General features: G+C 46.2%; 1 protein-coding gene across 2 annotated transcripts in view; it reads left to right on the top strand.

Annotated features, from left to right (window-relative positions):
- The first annotated feature begins 1860 nt into the window (after positions 1–1860).
- GRAMD1B (GRAM domain containing 1B) overlaps positions 1861–23575 on the top strand; it is an 81251-nt gene continuing 59536 nt past the window's right edge. For both annotated transcript variants that reach the window (XM_066639359.1, XM_066639361.1), the window contains exon 1: positions 1861–2029. In XM_066639359.1, the coding sequence (XP_066495456.1) occupies positions 2007–2029 (23 nt within the window). In that variant the 5' untranslated portion in view covers positions 1861–2006. The remainder of the gene's footprint in view (positions 2030–23575) is intronic.

Below are 23575 nucleotides of genomic sequence, written 5' to 3'. Positions count from 1 at the left end.
CAACCCTGTAAGGCAGGCTGGGATAATTACCGTACTGTGGATGCAGAGAGGGTGTAGCGCTGAGAGGATGCGAAGGTCACCATGGCTTTCTAAGGTGACTTTGAATTTCCAAGTTATCACTCTCTTTGGACACTATTCCTTACCAGCATTCTCGTGTATGCCATAAACCCCTGGAAGATGTTCAAAAAATGCTAGACCAGGACTGGTGAGAGAGCCCTATGTAGGTGCACCATCAGGAGAGCCAAGATCTTGTGACTGGTCCTTTGCAGTTCTTTCCTCCTCTGCTCCCTTAATGAATATTTGGTGGCATCTCTCCTGGCATGTGCCATCTCAGGAGCAGAGTTTGTTGCTTACCCAGGCTGCTGTCTCTCTTCACCTCCTTTTCCTCACCCCCTCTCCTGGCAGCCTGCTTAATCTCCAAAGTGATCGTGGCTGCCTGCTCAGCATCGGATATCTGCCTAGCTTTTTCCCTCCCTTTTAAATTTCTGAACATGTGATTTTTGCTGTGCTGCTTTGTCCCAGATTTCACCAGGCTTGCAAGTCTTTTGACCCATTTACAGCATTGCAGTTTGCCCCGACTCACCAGAGGGGCTCAGCAACCAGTGAGGTGCCCCAGGGCCTTGGCCTGGGGCCAAGGTGTGTAGGTCTCAATTTAGAACAACATTCAGGTGGAGAGTCTGCAATTGATTTGCAGTTTGAGGTGCTGTACCTGGAGGAAACCCTCTCTGTCCTCTACCCAGGGCAGGGTCTGGGGACATGGGATGCCATTCTGAGCTGCTTTCATGATATCTGGACATGGCTCAGTTCTGCATAAAACGTGGCCGGCTGGACTAGATAGTCATTCCCCGATTTGCAGAGCAGCTGCTCCATCTATTTGCAATATGGTGCTTTCCCAAGATTGGGCTCAGAAAAGGGGGTGAGTGATGGGAGCCCGACATGCCCATGTCAAAGAAAAGGAGCTAAACTGAGCAGTTTCCAAAGCCCCTGCACCCTGTTGTGAACTCCAGGAATCAGTCTAGGTAGGGGCTTTGTTTGGGATTCCTGCCATCCGTCTGGAACAAGCCTAGAGTCATCTTAGGACAGCTATTTTCAACCAGTTTGCTGCAGCAGATTGGTGTGCCATGAATGACTCACAGGTGTGCCACAGGAGTTTGAGGGAGGGTAATTTTTAGTTGGGAAGTGGGGGGGAGTGAACCCCCCCCAGCAGTGTGGTGCACCTCATCAATGGTCACAAAGTGGATGGTGTGCCTTGCCCATTTTGGCTCCTTGTCAGTGTGCCATGAAATGAAAGAGGTTGATAATCCCTGTCTTACCGGGAGGTGCGGTGGGGGGGGGGGAGGCAGGTGAGGCAGAGCCTCCCCACTGAAGTCCTTAGAAAAGTGCTGCTGCACCCACCGCCTGTCCCTGCTGTTTGAGTGGGCAGCTTGCCCTTGCCCGGTCCCCAGTGGGCTTCTTTGGCGCTGAGCCCCAGCAAGCATGCCTAGCCGGCAGGGCAGCACCGGGACAGTCGCGCTGCGTTCCGCAGGCGCCGCGCCCACTGAGGGAGCTCCGTGGGGTCTCCTGGCAGGTCAGCGTGGCTGGCCTTGCAGCAGCCCGCAGAGCCCTGGGCATCCTCCCTGCCAGCCCCGGCCGGGCGCCTTTAAAGGGCGTGCGCTTCGCCGGGCAGGCGCCGTGCGGGGGCTCAGCTACCCGGCCGTCCTCCCGGGCGCAGCGGCAGCGGGGGCCGGGACGCGCACGGAGGCCATGGCATGATCTCCGCCTCGCTGGCGTGCCCGGGCTGCCCGCGCTCCGCAGAGCCGGCCCCCCGCAGCGGCGGCGGCAGGAGGAGCGGCGGCGGCCGGGGCTGCGCGGCTTGGAGCGGGGCTGCGCCGCCCGCCGCCTTCCATGGGGGGACGGTGCGCCTCCGCCGCCTGCCCGGCCTCCTGCAGTATGTCCTGGGCGCCGCGCCGGAGTCGCCAGTGGGCAGCCAGGGGCAGGGGCAGCACCGGCTGGTCGTGACTGTCCTCATGAAAGGCTTCAAGCTCGCCTGGTAAGGGGTCTGGGCTGCTGGCTGGCGGGGGGGGGGCGCGACCCAAGACCCCATCTCCACCCCCGTGCCCATCACTCAGAGCCCAGCCCGGGCAGAGGAGGGGAGGCCTCCCGGGGCGAGGGGCATCCCCAGCCCCATTCCTGTTCCCATCATTCAGAGCCCAGCCCGAGAAGAGGCCTCCCAGGGCCACGCCCCAGCCCCATCGTTCAGAGCCCAGCCCAGGGAGAGAAGAGGAGGCCTCCCCGGATAGCTACTGGCTGTCTGGGCGGCCCACCCCCATCGCCATCATTCAGAGCCCAGCCTGGGGACAGAAGGGGCAGCCTCCAGGGCTCCCCTGCAGCTTCAGCCAGGGGACAGCCGCTGGGATGAGGCTCCAGTGGAGCTTTGCTGCAGTGTGTTAATGGAGCCCGGATGGGCTGGGAGGGGGCGAGGAAGGGAGGTGGGATCAGGCAAAGAGGCTCATTTTGGTGCCCGCTGCAGCCTCTGTATGGCAGCAGCAGCAGTGCCTCTCCCCTTCCCCTGCCACACCTCTCCCAGCCACCCCAGCAGGTGCTGCTGCTGCTGCTGGTGCTGCTTTAGTGCCAAGGAGGCGCAGCCTGGCTCCCCTCTCTGCTTCCTAGTCGTCATTTGGGACATGCACTGCACTCTCCCTGTTGATCCCTGAGATGCGAGGTCTGGGCAGGCGGGGGCTGAGTTACATAAAACTCTTTGTCCGGGAGAGGGGAGAGACAGCACCATCCTCTGCACAAGGGAGGGGAGAGATGCCAGTCAGGAATGCAGCATTTGTGACTATCCTGGATCTCTGCGTCAGGACTGAGAGGGGGCTCTCTCTGGTGGGTCCTGGAAAGCTGGAACTCCTTGCTCAAGAACGGGGATCTGCTTACCGATGTCATCTTCCCTTCTGGTCCCAGGGCTTGGTCCGAAGGCACGTGGTGTAACCAGCAACCATCCTGAAGCTAAACAGGTCTGGGCCTGAGCAGTGCCTGGATGGGCGATGATGTACTCCTCTCCACCTTGAGCTCCATCATGGAAGAAAGGAGGGCAGGCTGTGAATGTAATGAAATCATCTGATCACACAAATGGCAGAATAATTTCCTTGGCTGCTTCAGACTCTGGGGCCCAGGAAGTCAGCTTCCGGAGCATGGCCTGCTTAACATTCCCTCAGCTCTCCTACCAGTCAGGTTCTTGTCACAAGGGATTCCTGGGTGCCGGCAGCAGAGCTACAGAGGATGCTGGAGAGTGTTGTTCAAATTGTGGCCCTGCTGCGTTGTCACCTCCTAAAAATACGGCCACCATGAGCAGCTGCTTGCGTTTGGTTGTTCTACTCGTGTTTAGTTATTAATAATCCCATTTCTGTCCCACTTGTTGTTCACCATGGAACTTGAGGCAGCATATGGGGCAGATCCAGATGATGACTTACCCAGGTACTGACCAGACCTAAACCTGCTTAGTTTCAGCAAGGCGGCTGCATCAGGTGCCCTTGGACTATTCCTGCACTCTTGCTGGATGAGTTACAGGACTGCAATAAAATAATAAAGAGTGTCCTTCTGGTTTAAACATTGTTAACAAAACTGGCTCATGTTTGTTTGTGTCTGGGCCAAATCCACTTTATCACATGTGTCTTAGACTTGTGGCATTATTATGGTCCTTCTTCCAAAAGGAAGTAAAACTTGACCCGGTTTTTCAAATAAGCAGACATCTGTTTGACTTGCTAAGGTGGTGAGCTGATATTTTCACTTAATCTAGTTTTTCCACACCTAATGCTGATGGCAGTATCCACTTGCATTAGTGAGTTAGTAAGATGCTGTTGCATTTAAGTGCATGAAGCTCTTAGGTGCTTCTCTCAGGGGGTGGTCAGCTACCCCCTGAGTAGCTGGGTGAGGGAAAGTAGGAGCTATGGTGAGGGAAAGTAGAAAACTATTCCTCCAACACTGCTTTAATACAGTGTTTCTCAAACTGTGGATCGCGAGCCAATTTCAGGTGGATCCTCATTCATTTCAGTGTTTTATTTTTAATATATTAGATTTGATGCTACCATGAAATGTGACTGCATTTGGGGAAATGTTACAGGCTACCTGTTAAATGTTTCAACAGGCAAGAATGTGTATACAAGAATGTGTATTCTTTTAACAATGATAGTAAATGGGACTTACTCCTGGGTAAGTGTGGGTAGGATTGCAGCCTAGAATTGTTGAAAATTTTCCTGCTTGATGATGTCACTTCTAGTCATGACATAACTTCTGGTGGGTCCTGACAGGTTCTTATTCTAAAAAGTGGGTCCCAGTGCTAAATGTGTGAGAACCACTGCTTTAATATAATCGTCTCTCTGCATTGTTGTTTGACATTGTGCCACAGGAAACCATCTTGAGCTGGGCCTTGGAGTGTGAATGGGTTTGACTTACGACGCCTTTTAGATCTTTAACAGCTTAATGTTGTGTGTGTGTGTGTGTGAGTGTGTGTGTGCGTGTGTGCAGATAGAGATACAGACAGGGTGGAAGTATATAGGTAGAGCTGCACTTGCCAGTGCATAATACAGGCAGTCGCTACATGACCTAAAGTCTGAATAAACTTGCAGACTTCCTCTGTTCAGGAGGTTGTTTTTGAAATTGCTTGTGAGCACTCTGCTGGTATGCTCTTGAATGAATGAAGTGTTGGATGGGCTGGGGAGTTGCATAATAGCTTAGCAATACTTCCTGGCAGGCAAGGCCTGCATTACAGTCTGTGAGTAGTACTACCGTTGTATTCGTACTGGGCTTGTGCGCCCACTCATAAAAAGCATTTTCCATTAATTATGTAATTGTGCTATTTGTTCACAGTGAAGCATATATTTAAAATGACTGGTGGTGCAGATTGACTAGGGACTGTGATTTTTTCTTTTTTTTTTTAAAGCACACCCCCACCTGATCAGAGATGAAGAAGGATTGGGCAGGGACAATACAGGCCTGGCAGACTTCGTAGAGTCATACTCTGCATTCAGAAAAAGGACTGCTGACCGTACAGTAGGGGTCACTCTTTCCTCTGAGAATGAAGGTGCTCAGAGGATGCTAGGAAGCACTGAAACCCTATAGGTACCACCTGTACTTGTATAGTACCTATACTGCAGTAAACTTTGGTGCTTGGGTTTTTTTCCCATCCAAACATCCATTATTTTCACGATCTCTTTTTACAGAGATGTTCCAGAATGGCCTGGTTAACTTTCGGTGTCTCTTGCTGCCTTGCTTTCTACCTTTTCAATAGAAGAATCTGTGCTCTTCTTAAATAAGGCCTGCTGCTCGCACATTGGTTGCAGAGAAAGCTGGAATAGATGATAACTAAGTAGAATTCACCAGGGTCTTCCCTGCACAAGACTAACTGAAATGGATGGGCACTTGTCTCTGTGCACCTTCTATTAATGGGGCTGTGCCAAAGGCGATTCCAATGACCTTGAGTCTCTTTTAGTTTGGATGGACTGTTTCCAGGCTGTTTAAAATTGTTTTCCAGCTGTGCATTGCTCTCTGTTAGGTGTATGAATTGGGAGCAGATGTAAAAAATAATTATTGTTTTTCTTCTTGATTTGGTGAATATACAGGAGCAAAAGTGATTTTCTGATCAGCAATGAAGTCAAATGCTCTAGGCAAGGTGCTATTTCACAGTTTAGCCTATCTTGCAGAATTGAGTTTATTATTTATGTATTAAATGCTTTTCTAGTCTGCACAGTCCAGTCTATTTTCTAAAATGCTCCAAGCAGTGTCCATCAGTATAGGTATTTTCTTAAGAAATCATTTGACAGTGAGGTTATGCTGCCTTGAGTTCTGGAAGAAAGTTTGGATCACAAATGTGAGAAAGGCAAGTTGCTCCAGTACGTTTCTGCAGTCTGCTCTGTTCAGGGCATGCTGTTGTGCTTGTATTTGCTGTGCTTGCTCTCCTGGGTGCATTTGTACGTACAGTTTAGCCCCAGGAAGCAGAAATGGTTTTGTCAAAGCTTTTAGAGAGGCTTCTCAGGTGACCAAGCTCTGTGAATTTCGTCGCTGAAGTGCAAGAAATTCTCCCACTTCTTGGAGAGGAAGCACATTCGTTTGTGTAGCTTAACCTGAGTATTCTTGGTGGTTCCTTTTCAGTTATTGGTTACTTGGTGGTTACACTTCAGTTACTGCTCATTCATTTCAAGGGTCTTGCTTCATGGGATGTTTGAAACAAATTTCTAGTCTTGAGAGCACCAAATATTTCTGAAGTTGCTCTGAAGGCAGAACATTGCTGAAGTTGCTCCTCTTGATATCAGCATCCACAGACCCCTAGGAAAGTATAGAGGAGTGTTCTTCAGCCTTGGGGAACAGGACCCCAATGAGGTCATGGAGACTCGGTTGTGGGGCTTTGGCAACTTATGGGAACGAAAAAAGTTGAAGACCACTGAACTAAGCACCACCAGGTAAAGAGGGAGGCATCTGGTGTACTTCTTCAGGTACCAAGAGATTGATTCCCAGTCCTGCTCAGATTCTTAGCAACTGTGCTAAAATAACTTTCACTAGTGCCAGTCTTCACGCTAACCTTTTCTGCTCTCACTAATAAGAGTATTTGGCTATTGTGAATAGTGCTGGGAGGCTGAGTAGGGGTGGGGAATAGGCAGGCTGGGCATATAGAGCCCCGGGAGGGGGCAGAATTGATGGTGGGCTCCCAGCCTCATACTTTGCTTTAATTATTGGGGCCACGGCACAAAAAAGGTTGAAGTCTAGTATACCTGATTTGTGTGATGCAATATCCATTTTAACATTGCCTGTTCATTTGGCTGAACGAGATGTGTTTAATGGGAAACTTCTTTGAGAAGATCTTTCTTGTTCCCTTTAACAAAACGTTTCATCTGTCCAACCTTAATGCCCAGGTGGGGCTCAAGCAAAGTCCCCCTCTCTGCCCCACATTCATGTTCTGCTGCTGTTCTTTTTTTTTCTTGTTCCTCGATGCCAGTGAGCATGCTCAGTTTGCATTAGACCCTTGTGGATTTTTTCTCATTTAAATTTACAATCTTTTCTTCCCACGCAGCCACCCAAGTACGTAAGCACCGTTGCCTTACCTGTGAGTGATCCTGGTTTGCATGCAAACTGGACACCTGAGTTTGCTGTTGGTATACAAATAATTATAGACAAATGGACATTGCAGCCAAAATGTTGCATATCCCCAGTTCTAATACCCACTTCTTTAACACTTTCAACTGATGAGTGCACAACCAGGTCAATTTTCTTTCTTCCCACCCCCCTTCCCCAATTTAGTTTGCTTTTTCTGACTGTCACCTGAGCAGTCCCCTTTCCCGAGCAAGTCTCCATTAGGCTTTTTTTTGGGGGGGGAGGGGAGGCTGCCTTTACTGTTTCTCTTAATTTACAAATATTTTGTGGCTTTTGTGTACCTAGGCAATCCCAGGAAAATGTAAAAAGTAATCCCTTATATGTGGGAGGCCCTGACAGGCAGGCAGTCATCTGAGTTCGCTTTTAATATATACAATGGCAGTGGATTTTAGGGAAGTTGATGGAGGGGGGTGGATCTTCCTCTGCCTTCCAGGAGTCACTCTGTTCAGCCTTAGCATCCACAGACAACAGCCTAGCATTCCACCGCCCCAAAGGTATTTGCAACATGCAACTCTCTCATTTAAAATATCTATAATCTGCCTCTTTTCTGTTCAAGATCATGTGATAATTTTAGAATTTAAATACTATCTCTGGAAGCTTGTATCTCATGGGACTCATTCCTTGGGTGTTGAGGAGTTCTACTTATCTGCTGGAGTGAAAATCTTAGTCAGGCAAGAGGAAAAATAAGAGCAGCATTTCAGGATTCCTTGTCCTAATCTCAGCTAGCAGAATTAATGTGTGTGATTTGTGATGTTTTACTGTAAGCCTAGTATGCGGAATGTACTTACCATGAAACCTTTTTGAATAAGCATGACAAGTGGCGTCACTGGGGCTTGTGTCACCCGGTGTGGGAGGCCAGAGCATTACTCCTATGATGGACCACATCCCATGCAGTAGACAGGGCAACACTCTGGCATGGTGATGTACTATCGCCCAACACCTGCTGGTTTTTTGGCTATAACTTTTGACAGAATAGAGATTTCAATGCAGTTTGATTCATTGCATTATGCATGAAGTTGCTCATCGATTGATATTTAATACAATTGATATATAATACACCAATAATGTATCATGGTGTTATTTGAAAATACCAAGATTTTAAAGATTTTGGTGAGTAGTGGTGTCACCCCCCGTGTGCGTCACCCAGTGCAGCCTCCCAGTGACACCCTCCTTGTGACACCACTGAGCATGAAAAAAGTCAAGGATGATTTGCGAGTTCATGCTTAGCTCAGACGGCCTCTTTGGGGGACAGCAAATTCCTAGTAGTTACATAGTGAGTTGGCACATGTGTTCAAAGCTCGGGAGGAAATGCCTGGAGGAAATACTGTCTCCAAGTGGCTGCTAGGGCCACATCGGTATTTGAGGGGAGTGGATTTTTCAGTTGGAATGTGGCAGTTGGAGCTCAGATAAGGCTCTTATTTGGTTCCCATGAGCTGATCACAAAGAGTGACCAGGATAGTGGATTGACCCCAAAACTCCCTTTCACCTCTAATGGGACACTAGTTATCTCTGCTGGAATGAAACTGGTGTAGAATAGGTAGGTAGGGTGTTTTGTTTTTTCTGTTAGAAGTGTTTTGTTTTTTCTATCTAGTCACTACACTGGCACATTATATATTGCGTGGAATAGAGGAACATACCTTGAGATCTTCTTTTGAGACCCTTCTCAGCAGGCTCCCACCTTTAGGGGAGAGGCCTTTCTGTGGTGGCACCTCATATATGTCATCACTCCCTGGATACTTTCACCTGACAACGCTATTAACTTTCACGCATCAGGGTAACACAGTGCTGTTCACCCAGACATTTAAAGGTTGGTCTCTTTAAAATCCTGCTGCTGTTTTCTTTCCCAAGTTGCTACTGCTGCTAGCAGGTGTCATGTGATGGTTATATTTAGGGATAATTTGAGTTTATTGTTTGTGGTGAGCCAACCTGGAATCAAAACATTGAAAGGTGGGATATAAATGTTTTGCATAAATAAATAGTCTGGGAGAACACTTGGCGAGAAGGAAGGGTTCACTGATAGCTTTATAAGTGCCCCGTATTTGTAATGTGGGGCTAGCTGGTCTTTGAAGAGGAGATGAATGTTCCTGGTTTTGGCCTGAAGACCAAACTAAGGGCAGATGTAGCGATGGTGTTCGCCACAGGCTTATGAAATGGTGATAATGGTAAAACTGGTGGGGGTGCCACTTGCCACACACCCCCAGTCTACTTGATCTGGCGGCTGCTGCTGCTGCAAGCCCTTCTTGCCAGCTCTGTCCCATCTATTTTCCACATGCTTTCCTGAGCGCTCAGGAAAGGGGTCATTGCTGCTCCTCTGCTGCCACTTCTTGTAAGGTGGCTGGATGTGGGGGATGCAGGTAGCGAAGGGGATCCATTTCCAGGATTCTCCCAGCACTTTATGAGAAGCTGCAACAGTTGAGGAGGAGAAGGTAGTGGTAGATGAGGATGTTGTGGGGTGCTGATGTGTGGAAAGGGGATGCTGACTCACTCACTCACTAACTCACTCACTCACTGGCAGGGGGTTTAGCAGGGGGTGGCATTTGCCACCATTTCAGGCAGTGGGCCACCCCTGAGTATAAGGTAGCGTTGCATGTTCACTCTGTGCTTCCTTTTCTTCCCCCACTTTCAGTTCTGTGATGACAATTTCAGCCAAGTGAATACTGATCTCTTGTAGCTGTTTAAAATTGCACCATGGTCTTTGATTGAATTGCACCGCATCGCTGTCCAGTCAAGTGAAGGGCAGCTCCTAGGAATTCTAGAAGCTTCCATTCCACTGGGCCTTAAGTAAAGGTGTCACTGGATCTCTAGCTGGATCTTTTCACCAGAGAGCTCTTTCTCCTCCATCAGTAACAGGAGACGAGGAGAAGTGAACATGCAGAAGTCTTGCGCTGAAGCGCTGCTATGCTTGGCAATGGTTGCGCGTGGCCAGTTCCCTTGCTGTTTTGTCTTGCTCAGTTGCATCTGTCTTAAAATGCGACTCCAAAAGGAGAAGACTTGAATTCTTGCAGAAAAGACAATGGAGGATTTTGAGCAGGCAGGTTTAGAACATTTCCTAGTGACAGTTGGAAAGTGTTGTTGGGAGCAGTCGGAGCATTGCGGTGGTGAGGTGGAAAGTCCCTTGTTCACATCCTTTCCAGCATAAAGGAAAGGGGCCCTGAGAGGAGCCACAGGAAAAGGGGAGCCGAGACCCAACCTGCAAGCCAAAAATACAGTTTTGTAAGCCTTGTAGGAAATGGAAAACTCTTACAATTACAGTACACGTATTTCAGACACGAGGATGTTGTGTGATGCAAGCAGTAAATGAACACATTCACTAATGTAAAACTCAAACAACAGAAAATGTAACATGGACAGTGTAGGGAAAACCAGGTTCAATGGGAGTGTTGATAAGAGGCAAGATAATGTCTTGCTGTGAGACAACTTCTAACTTGCTTTATCTGTATATTTGTGGTTAAACTTTGCTGTATTTAAGGAAGCAGCTGAATCCAAACAGTAGCACCTTTCCAAGAAGCCTCAGACCGAAGGCATCCTGAAGGGTTTCACCTCCAACTTCTTGGAAAACAGTTCTGTTTTGGCTAGGATCTGGGGTACGCAAATGTAGTTACAGCTGTTTGGGGGATTAGTGGAGTAATACTCCAGTCCTCTGTGGACCCTCATTTCCACATTTGGGTTTGGGGCTCAGCATGACTGGAAAAAGTCATGCTGCATTTTGGAGACCAGTTCCAAATTGAAGAGGTAGATGGATCCAGCTGTTCCTGTCAACAGTGGAGCCTGCCTTCGAGAATGCAAAGAAGGAACATCTTAGACCATCTTAAAACAGATAATGAGATATTATTCAGACTCTCATCAGATCAGTTTCTGTCATCTCCCCTGCCATCTAGCACTAGACTACATGACAGGTCAGGATTACTGAGATAATGTATGTGAGGTATTCTGTCATAAACGCCAAGTCCTATTAACCTCCAAAATGGAGTGCACAATTCATCTCCCCCCATTCCTGTCATCCTCTCCACGATGTTTTGGGTCATCAACCACCTGTAATGTGGATTGTTGGTGAGCACAGGTCTGGCTTGGTTCATGTGTCCAACTTGGTGCTCTGCTAAAGCACAAGATACTCAGGAGAAGATGTGCCGGTTTCATACCTTTAGAATTCATAGGAAGGGGGCTCTCTGAAGAACCCCTCAAAGCTGGAAGGCCAGGCTCTCTTAGGTCCATGGTGTGCTGAAAAATCTATGAGGAAGAACCTACTGAATGAGCAAAGGGAAGAATTGGGACCCTACAGAAATCACTGTGCTTCATAAGGTCCCAAAAGATCAACGGAAACAAAACATTTGAATGAGGCATGGATTGGCTGAACACTGAACTTTAGTGCAAGCACAAGCCATGTGGCCCTCATAATTGCTTGTTGAGGAGCTGGTTGTGAGGTTATAATGTGATCTCCACTTCACTCCAGAGCAAATCTTTATCAGCTTCCCTAGTGGCTTATAGCTGGTTTCGTAGGTTTGAGTCAATCAGGAACTTGGAACAAGTAATGATAATTGATGTAGCAGCTTTAGTTTAGGCCTCAGTAGAGCCAATGGTTCCTTCCACCCGGCAGCTTTAAATTAGCTAGACAGATAAGACAGATTTTGGTATTCTCAGTGAGTAATTGTGAATGTGGTATAGTCACTATGTTTATTTCATATACTTTTGAGCTTTGCATGAAAATGTTACAGGCTCTACCTCTTACTGTTCATAGTCTTTTGATTTCATTGTTGATATTTTTTCCTCTCTGTAGCGATGTGAATATTTATACCTGCCAACTAAGGATGGCATTTAATGCATCTGATAAAGTGAGCCATGGTCCACAAAAATTAACACAATAAACCTGTGCAGCTTCAAGATGCCACAAGACCCTCTTTGTAATGAAGAAGCTGTAAATTGTTATAAAAATACAGAAATGGAGTACTGCTTTGAATCCAATGTATGGCTGTTTGTGGATTGTCTAGGACAGGGGTGCCCAAACCCCGGCTCTGGGGCCACTTGCGGCCCTCGAGGCCTCTCAATGCAGCCCTCAGGGAGCCCCCAGTCTCCAATGAGCCTCTGGCCCTCCGGAGATTTGTTGGAGCCCGCACTGGCCCGATGCAACTGCTCTTAGTGTGAGGGCAACTGTTTGACCTCTTGAATGAGCTGTGGGATGAGGGCTCCCTCCACTGCTTGCTGTTTTACACCTGTGATGCAGCAGTGGCAGTGAAGGAAAGGCCAGCTTTGCTTTGCACAAGGCCTTTTATACGCCTTGATCTATTGCAAGACCTTAATTCATTCATATAAATTCATCTTTAACATATTCATTTATGTAAATTCATTCAAATTTTAAATGTAAATTAATTCTTTTTTCCCCCGGCCCCCAATGCCGTGTCAGAGAGATGATGTGGCCCTCCTGCCAAAAACTTTGGACACCCCTGGTCTAGGAGAAGGTGAGAGCCCCTCTGTGTCAATAAATAAATAAGCCCCTCTTGTTTCTTCCTGTGAACATTATGCGCTTACTAGGCTGAGCATGAACAGAGCAGGGAGCTTGAATGTTCTCTCTGCTTGTTTTGAGCTTCTGACTTTCATTTGGATCATTCTAGGGGTGTGCAGGAGTTATTGACTCAGCATTATCTGGTTCAGCAACATTTCCTCGACAAGACTATTTTTTTCTCTCTCCTCTGGGATCAAAGCTGCATGTGGCTGCACAAATTCAGTGGGCCTACTAAAAACATTGCTTCCCTTTGCTTTGTAACAAGCACCCAAAACCTGGGCTCAAGCAGAGGCATGAATGAATCTCTTGATGCTGGCAGTCTTTAGTTTGAAAACCCCCAGTTCTGTGAAAATTGTCTTGCAAATGCAGTCCTGCAAAATAAATAAAATCTTGCTATTTGCATCATTTATATATACAACAATTGAATTTCCATAGTGGAAATTTTGGAATTTCCATTTTCCCAGCATACATATAACTCTGATGGAACCATTGACACTTCTCTAGCCTCGTCTACTCAAGGATGATTTTCCATGGAAAAATCGCCACAAGGTGATTTCTTTGTTCTTTTTCACATCGCATTATGATCTCCTGATTATACCACCATGTAGTGGGTCTTAACATTGACCATGTTCTGCCAAACAAAACAGATGTGTTACCGAATTGCTTGATAGATGTGTGAAAACATGGAGCAAACAGATGTGGGGCAGAAAGTCGGGAGGTGTAGTGCATAAATGCTACTTGCAAGCTTTCACCCATCTCCTATGTGAGTGACAGCAGTGGAGATGCAGCCATCAAACCCCACGCAGAAAGCAGCATATAACAAAAGCTGAGGCATTGTCAGTACTATATAGATACTCTCATCTTCCAAGAATGAGTCACGCTTTCTCCTTTAGGAGAACATATCAGGCAGATTGAAAGTCATGGGGAGTACCCTCTCCCTCGGAATAAGTTTTGGACTTACTCCATCTCATTTTGTAGAGGTTTGTTGATTTATTTTGGCCATCTGCAAAGGACAAAGTTAGCTGTGAGTGGAGTGACCCAATCCTATTCACAGGAAGTATGGTGGAATGCCATAAATCATTTTGTGGCAGCTCAAGCTGCCATCCCTCTGGTGGGAAGGTCATAGCTTCCCCCCCCCCACCTGTGGGGCCTTTCAAAGCAGGTAAGCCCGAGCAGGGGGTTGGAAGGAGTTGGGGAGGGGGTTGAACGGGGTAGGGGTGGGCGGAACAGGGAAAAGGCTGGATTGGGCCTGGGGGTGGGGTTCAGCAGTGGCAGCACACACCAAATCCCAGACCTGATCCGCCAGCCTGGATCAATGCAGACTTGTGTCGGTGACATCCATTGTGGCTTCTGGGGCTTACACCAGGGCAAGGGGTCAAATGTCACCTTATTCCAAGGGAGATCTCTCAGCAGTCAGAATTATCCTGTGGAATGCAGTGGAAGCCATGCTGGTGCTGCTGCATCATTGTGCAGGGTTTTAGGTAGGATTGTGCTGCTAGTTCCCTGTCTCTGCTGGATGTAGGGACAGTAGTCAGGAATTAGCCAGGCTCATTTTGTTATCGTCGTTGGGCAATGGCAAGAAGGGGAAATTGGGGTTAAAAAAAAGTCCAGGCTGTGTGGAATGAAGTGCACTTGTTTAAAGGGGCAGTCATTCATTTTTTTTTCCTCCTCTCCACTGGACAGCTGCCAGTTTGGATGCCAGGAGAGGGAGCGTGGTTACAAAAGACAATTGCCATAGCCACCCAAGGCCATTATCTGACTGAGAAATCTACCCTCTTCTCTCCCCCCTTTCAGTTTCTTGCGAGAATACAAAATGCAACAAGTGCATTGTTGGCTAGGTTAATGATCTGCCCAGTTATATTTTTTTATTGCATTGATGGGATTAAAAGGACTAAATGTAGGGAAATATAACTATTGCTCTTCCGGTTCTTTCAGAGAAGTGCCCAAAATCATGTACAGAAGACCCCACAGAGAGCAGTGGCAATAGGTTTGTCACAGTTTTCAGCACTGGCTGCAAGTGCTGTTATGCTTGTAAGAACGCAGTTGTCGCAAAAAGCCCAGGGGTGTATATTCAGTTCACACAAACCCAGGGCTGGTTCTCTTTGCAGTCTTAAAACAAAACAAAAACATGTGGGTTGGTTCCGAGTGTTCTCATTTGGTACAAGTTTCTTACCTCAAGGAACTGAATGAAAAAAGACATTGGCATGCAGTCCAACTGTCTGTATTTTTGGGTCTCTTTCTCTGAGAAATCTGTGTCTGGATTCAGCTTTAACACAAAACCATGGTTTAAAATCCACACCATAGTTTGAGCTTCTAGACATGTCTGCTCAGGTCTCGGCTTCATAGTTCACACTTGTCTCCATGGTGCAACAGTCCGTTTGAGTTGGAGCAGTGGCCCTAACTCTGGTTTGTCAGTGGCCTGTGGATTGAGGCATAAATGCAAATCTCAGGTAACCCATGCACATGTGCAAAACATATGACTAGCTTTAAAGACAACAACATAGATCCAAGCCTGTTACGCTGAAGGTTCACTGTGCTTATTTGTTTAAAACTAAGTTTTCTTTGAACCCCCTTGATTTCAAGGGATTCAAAATTCAGGGGATTCAAGAGAAGGAGTTGGGGTGGTATTGAACTTACAAAGATGGTTCCGTAGGAACCTATAATTTGGAAGAGTTCTCCCCCTTTCTCTTCCGTCTCCATACACAATTACTGTTGTTCTCGCTGTTTGCCATTTGTTCATCCAGCCTCTGTTTTTTCTTCCCCTGCCATGTCAGTGTTCGACTGATATTCTGCAATTTTAGAGGCAATTGCAGAGTCTTGAAGCTGTGCCGGTTGACATCCAGGCTAGATATTTGGAGTCCTCTTGAACAGTGTTATGTAATAGCACTGTGGAATACCCTGGTATAAAAAGGTGTTCGAAAGCTGTTCCTGATTGATTGTAGTGTGGTGGTAGAGCACCCCCTTTGCAGTGCAGAAGGTCCAGGGTTCAATCTCTGACAGTGTACATAAGAACATAAGAACAGCCTTACTGGATCAGGCCATAGGCCCATCTAGTCCAGCTTCCTGTATCTCACAGCGGCCCACCAAATGCCCCAGGGAGCACACCAGATAACAAGAGACCTCATCCTGGTGCCCTCCCTTGCATCTGGCATTCTGACATAGCCCATTTCTAAAATCAGGAGGTTGCGCATACACATCATGGCTTGTACCCCGTAATGGATTTTTCCTCCAGAAACTTGTCCAATCCCCTTTTAAACGTGTCCAGGCCAGTCGCCATCACCACATCCTGTGGCAAGGAGTTCCACAGACCAACCACACGCTGAGTAAAGAAATATTTTCTTTTGTCTGTTCTAACTCTCCCAATGCTCAGTTTTAGTGAATGTCCCCTGGTTCTGGTGTTATGTGAGAGTGTAAAGAGCATCTCCCTATCCACTCTGTCCATCCCCTTCATATTTTTGTATGTCTCAATCATGTCCCCCCTCAGGCATCTCTTTTCTAGGCTGAAGAGGCCCAAACGCCATAGCCTTTCCTCATAAGGAAGGTGCCCCAGCCCCGTAATCATCTTAGTCGCTCTCTTTTGCACCTTTTCCATTTCCACTATGTCTTTTTTGAGATGCGGCGACCAGAACTGGACACAATACTCCAGGTGTGGCCTTACCATAGATTTGTACAACGGCATTATAATATTAGTTGTCTTGTTCTCAATACCTTTCCTAATGATCCCAAGCATAGAATTGGCCTTCTTTACAGCCGCCACACATTGGGTCGACACTTTCATCGACCTTTGAGACATACAAAATTAGGCAGGGAATGGACAGAGTGGATAGGGAGATGCTCTTTACTCTCTCACATAATACCAGAACCAGGGGACATCCACTAAAATTGAGTGTTGGGCGGGTTAGGACAGACAAAAGAAAATATTTCTTTACTCAGCGTGTGGTCGGTCTGTGGAACTCCTTGCCACAGGATGTGGTGCTGGCGTCTAGCCTAGACGCCTTTAAAAGGGGATTGGATGAGTTTCTGGAGGAAAAATCCATTATGGGGTACAAGCCATGATGTGTATGCGCAACCTCCTGATTTTAGAAATGGGCTATGTCAGAATGCCAGATGTAGGGGAGGGCACCAGGATGAGGTCTCTTGTTATCTGGTGTGCTCCCTGGGGCATTTGGTGGGCCGCTGTGAGATACAGGAAGCTGGACTAGATGGGCCTATGGCCTGATCCAGTGGGGCTGTTCTTATGTTCTTATGTTCTTATGACCTGTCCACCACCACCCCAAGATCTCCCTCCTGATCTGTCACAGACAGTTCAGAACCCATCAGCCTATATGTGAAGTTTTGATTTTTTTTTTTTGCCCCAATGTGCATGACTTTGCACTTACTGACATTGAAGCGCATCTGCCATTTTGTTGCCCATTCTGCCAGTGTGGAGAGATCCTTCTGGAGCTCCTCACAATCACTTCTGGTCTTCACCACTCGGAAAAATTTGGTGTCGTCTGCAAACTTTGCAACCTCACTGCTCAACCCTGTCTCCAGGTCATTTACGAAGAGGTTGAAAAGCACCGGTCCCAGGACAGATCCTTGGGGCACACCTCTTTTCACTTCTTATGTTCTTATGCCAGGATAGGCTATAATAATTTAACAATATACACTAGTCAGCTAATGTCTCTGCCCCCCAGCTTTATTAGGCTCACAATATGTTACCCAGTTAACTTCTGTAATGGGCCCAGCCACTGTGTTGTGTTACAGTATCATATATCTGCATGCCTGTGCAGCATTGCAAAGAAAAGTGGTTGGTCAGGACTCATCTTTTAACAGAGAGATTTACGAGGGGCAGTAATCAGCTCTGTGTTCAAGGCTGGGGAGGGGAATCGGAAGTGCTTAGGAATTTGAAATACTCCCCCAGGTCTTTCTGGCTAGCTTGAAAATTCTGCTCAGCCTAGTAATCACAAAGCCTGTTTTGTGCATCCTTCCGAACAGATGTGCCTTGCAGTGTGAGCATCTCTATTTTTCTCATCCTTGTCATGGGAGCAAAATGACTGGGGAAAGAAAATTGTGCTGACTTATGTGTGGAAGCCGTGTTTCTTATTATTCAGGGCTCTTGGAATATTCATAGCTGAAGGCTTGCTGGCTCTCTGTAGAAACAGATCTTGCTCTCTGGCTATTGATCCATGATGGAAGAAAAAAAAAGTCTCCAAATTGCTTCCAAGGAGCAGCCTCATTCTGATAAACCCTCAAAGCTCTGTGGAGCAACAGAGTCTCCTTTGTGTTGCTTTTGCAGTCTTGGTACTAGGTTGAAAATTTTTTTTTTTTTAATAAAGTGGAAAAACTAAGTTTCTAGTACTTATGTTTCTGCAGTTAATATTAAAAATATGGCAGCAAAAATGCGAAAGGATGTCGATGACAAGTTCCTATCTATTGTTTTCAATCCTATAATTTCGAAATCCATTTTTTAAAAACTTACCAGGCTAAAGCATGGAGAACTTTGCAAACCAGCCACAGAGACTTTGGTAGCAAAATATTTTGAAACACTAGGGGCACAATCCTAACCCCTTATGTCAGTGCTTTCCAGCACTGCCATAGCGGTGCCAGTGGGCCGAGTGCTGCATCCTGCAGTTGGGTGTCACTCACGGAGGCCTCCTCAAAGTAAGGGAATGTTTGTTCCCTTCCCTCAGAGCTGCATTGCCCTTATGTCAGTGCTGGAAAGCACCCTAGATTGATGAAAATACACCTACCAGCTACAAAAATCTCCTGGAAAGGAAGAGCAAGGTAACAGAGGCTTTTAAACGAATTCATCCACATTTCTGCAACAGTGGAATCAAACCATACCCAATGACTTTCTAAACCAAAGACTCTACGAGTAGTGGTATGTTTTCGAGTACGAGTACGAGTTTCGAGTATGAGTAGAGACTCGTAGTAGTATGTTTTCTCTAGGTATCATTGATAGTCATGCCTTTTATTCCTCTATCTATACTAAAGGGATCTATTTTCAAAATAATAATTAAAAGATTTGCAAGGACTAGGGCTGAGTTTTCACACTTGAGGTTAACTATTTTAGAATGAGAACATTGCAGTCTCTGTTTGGTAGGTGTGAAATTAATGAACAAGCGGTGATAATGATGGGTGACTGAGATGTAGATCAGCTGTGGCTGCCTTGTGTAAGGTTCCCTAACCCAGGGAAGTGTGATCAAGGTTTCTACGGCTTCCTGTCTGGGACCACAGGTGGGCTTCTATGTTGCTTTTTGGTGGGGGAATTGTGTGTTGCCTGAAGCGTCTGTTTTGTGCTCTTGAGGAGGGCTAATTCATTGCTTTTAGTACAGTCTCCTTGCAGGGGTAGCTGACCTCTTGTTAATCCTAGATTAAGTTCTTAACTGAGAACGAGCTCTTTGAGTGTCCCAGTTAAGATGTTGACACTCTGCTCTTGAAGGATCTCTCACCGTCTCTCCTTACTTTCCTTCCAACATTGGAGAACACAGTTGCTCGGTCTCTGCTACCAAGTGAAGCCGTGGGCTTCTTTGCCAACCATAGCATGGTTCAAATCTGTCAGAAGCCCTCCTAAAACTTTCTTCATTGGGTATCCATCCAAAAGCTTATTGAAGGAAGTGATTATGGGGCTACCTTGTGCTGAGTCAGTCCACTGGGGTCCATCTGACTCAGCAGTGGCTACTCTGGTAGTCTGGAAAAGACCTTGACTTTGAGACCCTGTCACCAGATATCCTTTTAATTTAGGATCTTTGGGATTTAACCTGGGACTTTATATATAAAGTGTTTTATTTTTATGTTCTTAATTTTCTCTTTGTGTGTCCCTGTCAAGGTGTTGAAACTGCTTTTGTAACGGTAGCATAGCAAGACTTTTCTCTTCAATGAATAAAAATGATGAAATAGTGTTTTGAGTCTTGCACCGCTGTTCTTGACCAGGAAAGAAACCATGCTCTGCAGCAGACCAAAGCTTACCAGGTTCATACAGTGGAGACAAGGAAATAAATACTGTCAATGCAAGGATTCTTAACTTTTTTTCTTGTCATTTGCTCTGTTTGGGATTTGATTTCCTTGGGAGTTGGTTGGCTTGCAATGTCTGACCAGGTGAGTTTTGTGGTTTTTTTGGGATGGCGGATGGGGAAGATATTTTCTCAAGCAGTTTTCAAGTGCAGTTGGCTTCCTTTCCTATGTGCCCCCACCGTACTCCAGGGATTCAGGGTGGGTGTCATTTTGCACAAATGGTTTCCTTCTCTGACCGCATAAGGATGTACTTTGAGGCAGGTTGAAGGACGCATTCAGTGAGGGAAGCATCAACTCTTGTTAAAGCTCCCGCTGTGGAAAATCTATGGGTTTTTAAGCTACAGAGGGACACAATGGGTCTCTGTTGTTTGGGTACTGGCAATGCCTTTGTGAATCAGGTCTTGTAATACTGTAAAGAACTGTAGAAGTCCATCAACTTGAAGAAAGGCAAAAGGGCTAAACTGAAATACGTTGAGACCTGAGAATTTAAAGCTGGCTGAGTTCCGGCTTACTGGTCCCCTGTAACTCCTCTCCGATGGAGGTTTTATGGGGCAGACTTTATAGCACCAAGAAAGTCCATGATGTGGTTTATGAGGCAGTCAAAAAATGCCCCTCAATTGATCTATTAAACTTGCTGCTGCTGTGTCTGCAGGATCCTTGTAGGTTTGATTGCTGAGCTTTTGGACTGCCTTGCACACTTCCCTTGTCAGGCTCGGGCTTTAATTACCTGGACAGGTGAGTCATTTCCCATCACCTGAGAGATGTAATATTAATGGAGGAGCTTAAGTTACAGCTGCATCTGTAAGGCAGCCAAGCAGAAGCCTTGGCAAACAGTGAGAAAATGGACTGTCGCAGCAGTGGTATCCATGGCCTCGGCTTCTGCTGACAAGCAAAAAAGTGCCAGTCAGAGACTTCCCAGGGAACATACGTTCTGGAGTCCTCCTCCACATGACAATAATGCCTCCCTCCCCTTTCTGTGTGTGTGTGTGTTTATGGTGGGAGGATTAATTGTTCTCTGCAGTTCTCAAGCAGTAAATTCCCAGAAGATGCATGAAAAATATTTCCAATGCATTTTTGGATGAAGACTCTTTTGTTGCGAAAAAGACTTTCTAAATAACACAAATATGCAAAATTAATTTAAAATTATTACTGAAGTACAAATGAGGAATAACATAGAAAAGAAGGGTATTTTTTATAACAAAGAACCAGTGACTGAATATTTTCATTGCTCCTCATTCCAGCTTGCAATGAGCTTTGAATGTCCTTGTCATCAACTTTCCCGAATTCTGACATAATTTGATAGGTTCTGATAGAACCGATATAATTTGATCTTGGCTACTTTTTCCTCAGGATCATCAACAGTAGGGCTGAAATATTTTTTTTCAGTTCTTTGTGGTACCAATTCTTGCTTGCATAGGAAATTACTATAAACTCCATGTCATAAGTTTCCATTTTGCTTTTCTGTTGTTTAGAAACCATGATAATTCAGGCAGTTGGCATTCTTCAATATCTTTAACTGGCATGATTATGTTCCTGGAATGTTTTGTCCAGGGCTGGGACCACCCCATGTGACTGAACCCCCCAGCTGTGTATTTTATCGCCAGCATCTTTGATGATTCAGTTTGTATGTCTTCTGTACAGCTAAGTACCATTTATATATAATTCTTTTTGGAAAAAAAAAAGTGTTTCACAGAATGTAGATTGCACAACTTATTAAAACTTACAGAATAATTCTCTGAAAAATAAAGAGAGGTCAATCACCAATACAGGTGGGACCTTGATATCGACTGGTTTGATTCATCACTGATACTGGGGTCCACCTTTCGATGTCTTGTAAGAGAAAAAAGTGCCAAAAACCCATATCCTACATTTGCGCTGTTAAACTACACTGGTTGCAAGCATCTCGGGGTTAAAGATAGCTTTAGAGACCCACTTCCGGGTTTCTTGCTCCTCCATTGTTTCCCTTGAATGCATTGTATAGATACTATACATCCGTGATTTTTAACCTTTTTCATCTCATGGCACATTGACAAGGCACTAAAATTGTCAAAGCACACCACCAGGTTTTTGACAAGGCACACCGTGCTGCCAGTGGAGGCTCACATCTCCCATTTGGCCCTATTAATAAATGACCTTCCCCCAAATTCCTGTGGCACACCTGTGAACCACTTGCGGCACACCAGTGTGCCACGGCACAGTGGTTGAAAATGGCCACTATACATCATTCAGCCACTAGATGGGGTGAGTAATGGAATCTAATGGAGTAATTTCATTCCATTAGATTCCATTATTCACCCATATAGTGACTGAATGTGGTATAGCGTCTATACAATGCATTCTGGGGTGACAGTGGAGGATCAAGAAAACTGGAAGTGGGTCTTTAAAGCTATTTTCCCACTGATTTGGTATCCACTGATTTTTGTTAACCACTGGGGGTTTCAGAAGGGATAACGAGGCACATTTAAATTTAATATTTTTTTTTAATATTTGTCCTGAACGCCTTAGCAAAATAGAGGACAATGAAATGTTTCAAGGTTGAAAATAATAACGAACAAAACAACCGTTAGGCTATGGCAAAATCCAATGGCTGCAGCAGCAGTAGTGCATCCTTTTGCATTTGTTCTCCGCAGTTCTTAAGTGCTGTCCTCCTCTATAATTCATATTATTTCCATTGTTGTTTCCAGCATTAGCAGGCTGCATTATCTGCTTTAACTGATATGCAAAGTGGTGTACATAATAACTTGGTCTTGCGACTTGTGCAGTTGTCAGATCTTGCTACTAGCACATCCAAGCAAGTGGTAGCTCTGGCTTCCTGTGACTTTCCCAGCTCAATGGACTGGTTTGCTTTTCTGTTTGCACCAGTCTGTAGTTGTGATGCTAGCTGGCTTGTAGCAGGATGTGGGATTGCGCGTTCTGTCACCCTTGATCTCGGTTGGACCTGTTGGTCTTTTGGAATAGGATGTTGCTGTGTGGACTCTGTCATTGGCCTTTCTGACAACTAGAGTCCCTGTCCCAGGTTGTCAATGATTTCTGACCTTTAAGCTCACTTAAATCACACTGAACGTTCAAAAACCAGAGGATTATAATGTTCTGTTTCCTCCCCCCTTCTTTTAAAGAGATCCAACTCCATATTGCACTAGATAGTATAGAAGCTCCAAGTTCTACTTGTCACATAAGTGCCACCAGCATCTTAAAACTCCAGGAATTTTCCTTTGAGAGCCTGCCATTCTATACCCATTGACAGGTGATGTCAGAAGGTTTCTACCCCTTGTTCTCGTCCCAAGACATCAACTTCTTCTCCACTCTTTAGCCCAAGGCCTGTGTGGTTGGTGCATGTTGGTCTTCAGGGCTGATCTCTTGCCCAACTACCTGGAGGTTTTGCTTACTCCTTCCCTTAGCAATCCTAACTTATCAGGATCTGTTCATCTGACTCTGGGCGCTGCCTCTCCCTGCTCCTGAATACCCCATGGTTGTCTGCTTGTATTTGACAACTGTTACTTTGAACCTAGACAGATTACTGTTGTTAAAGTGTGCCTACAGTGTAGTAGTGGAATGCTGACCATTGTCCAGAGGCGATCCTGGGGCTTTTTCCACCCGGGGCCACCTCCCACTTTCCACCCCCACCCCCTGACCCAGAAGTAATTGTGGTGACATCATTGCATCACTGTAATTACTTCTAGAACTGTGCTGGGAGTTGCAGCCATTCCTGGGGCAATTCCCCGTTGCTCTGGGCCATGTCTTTCTTCTCCTTTAAAAAAGGAGAGGAAGGAGGGGGCGAATCATGCCCCCAGTGGCTGCAGCTCCTGGCATGATGCTGCTCTGTGCTGCGAAACAGGCGGCTTGGGGGTGAGGCTGGTGGCGCCTTTCTTGCAAGCATGGTGGCTGGGGTATTTGCCCCCCTTTACCCCCCCCCCGGCGCACCACTGCTGTTTATGTATAGGGTACAACTAAGTTTGCTGG

Source organism: Tiliqua scincoides, chromosome 11 (assembly GCF_035046505.1).
Source record: "Tiliqua scincoides isolate rTilSci1 chromosome 11, rTilSci1.hap2, whole genome shotgun sequence".
NCBI classification, from domain to species: domain Eukaryota; kingdom Metazoa; phylum Chordata; class Lepidosauria; order Squamata; family Scincidae; genus Tiliqua; species Tiliqua scincoides.
Note: the sequence above shows the minus strand (reverse complement) of the source record. Positions and strands in the feature narration are given on the sequence as shown.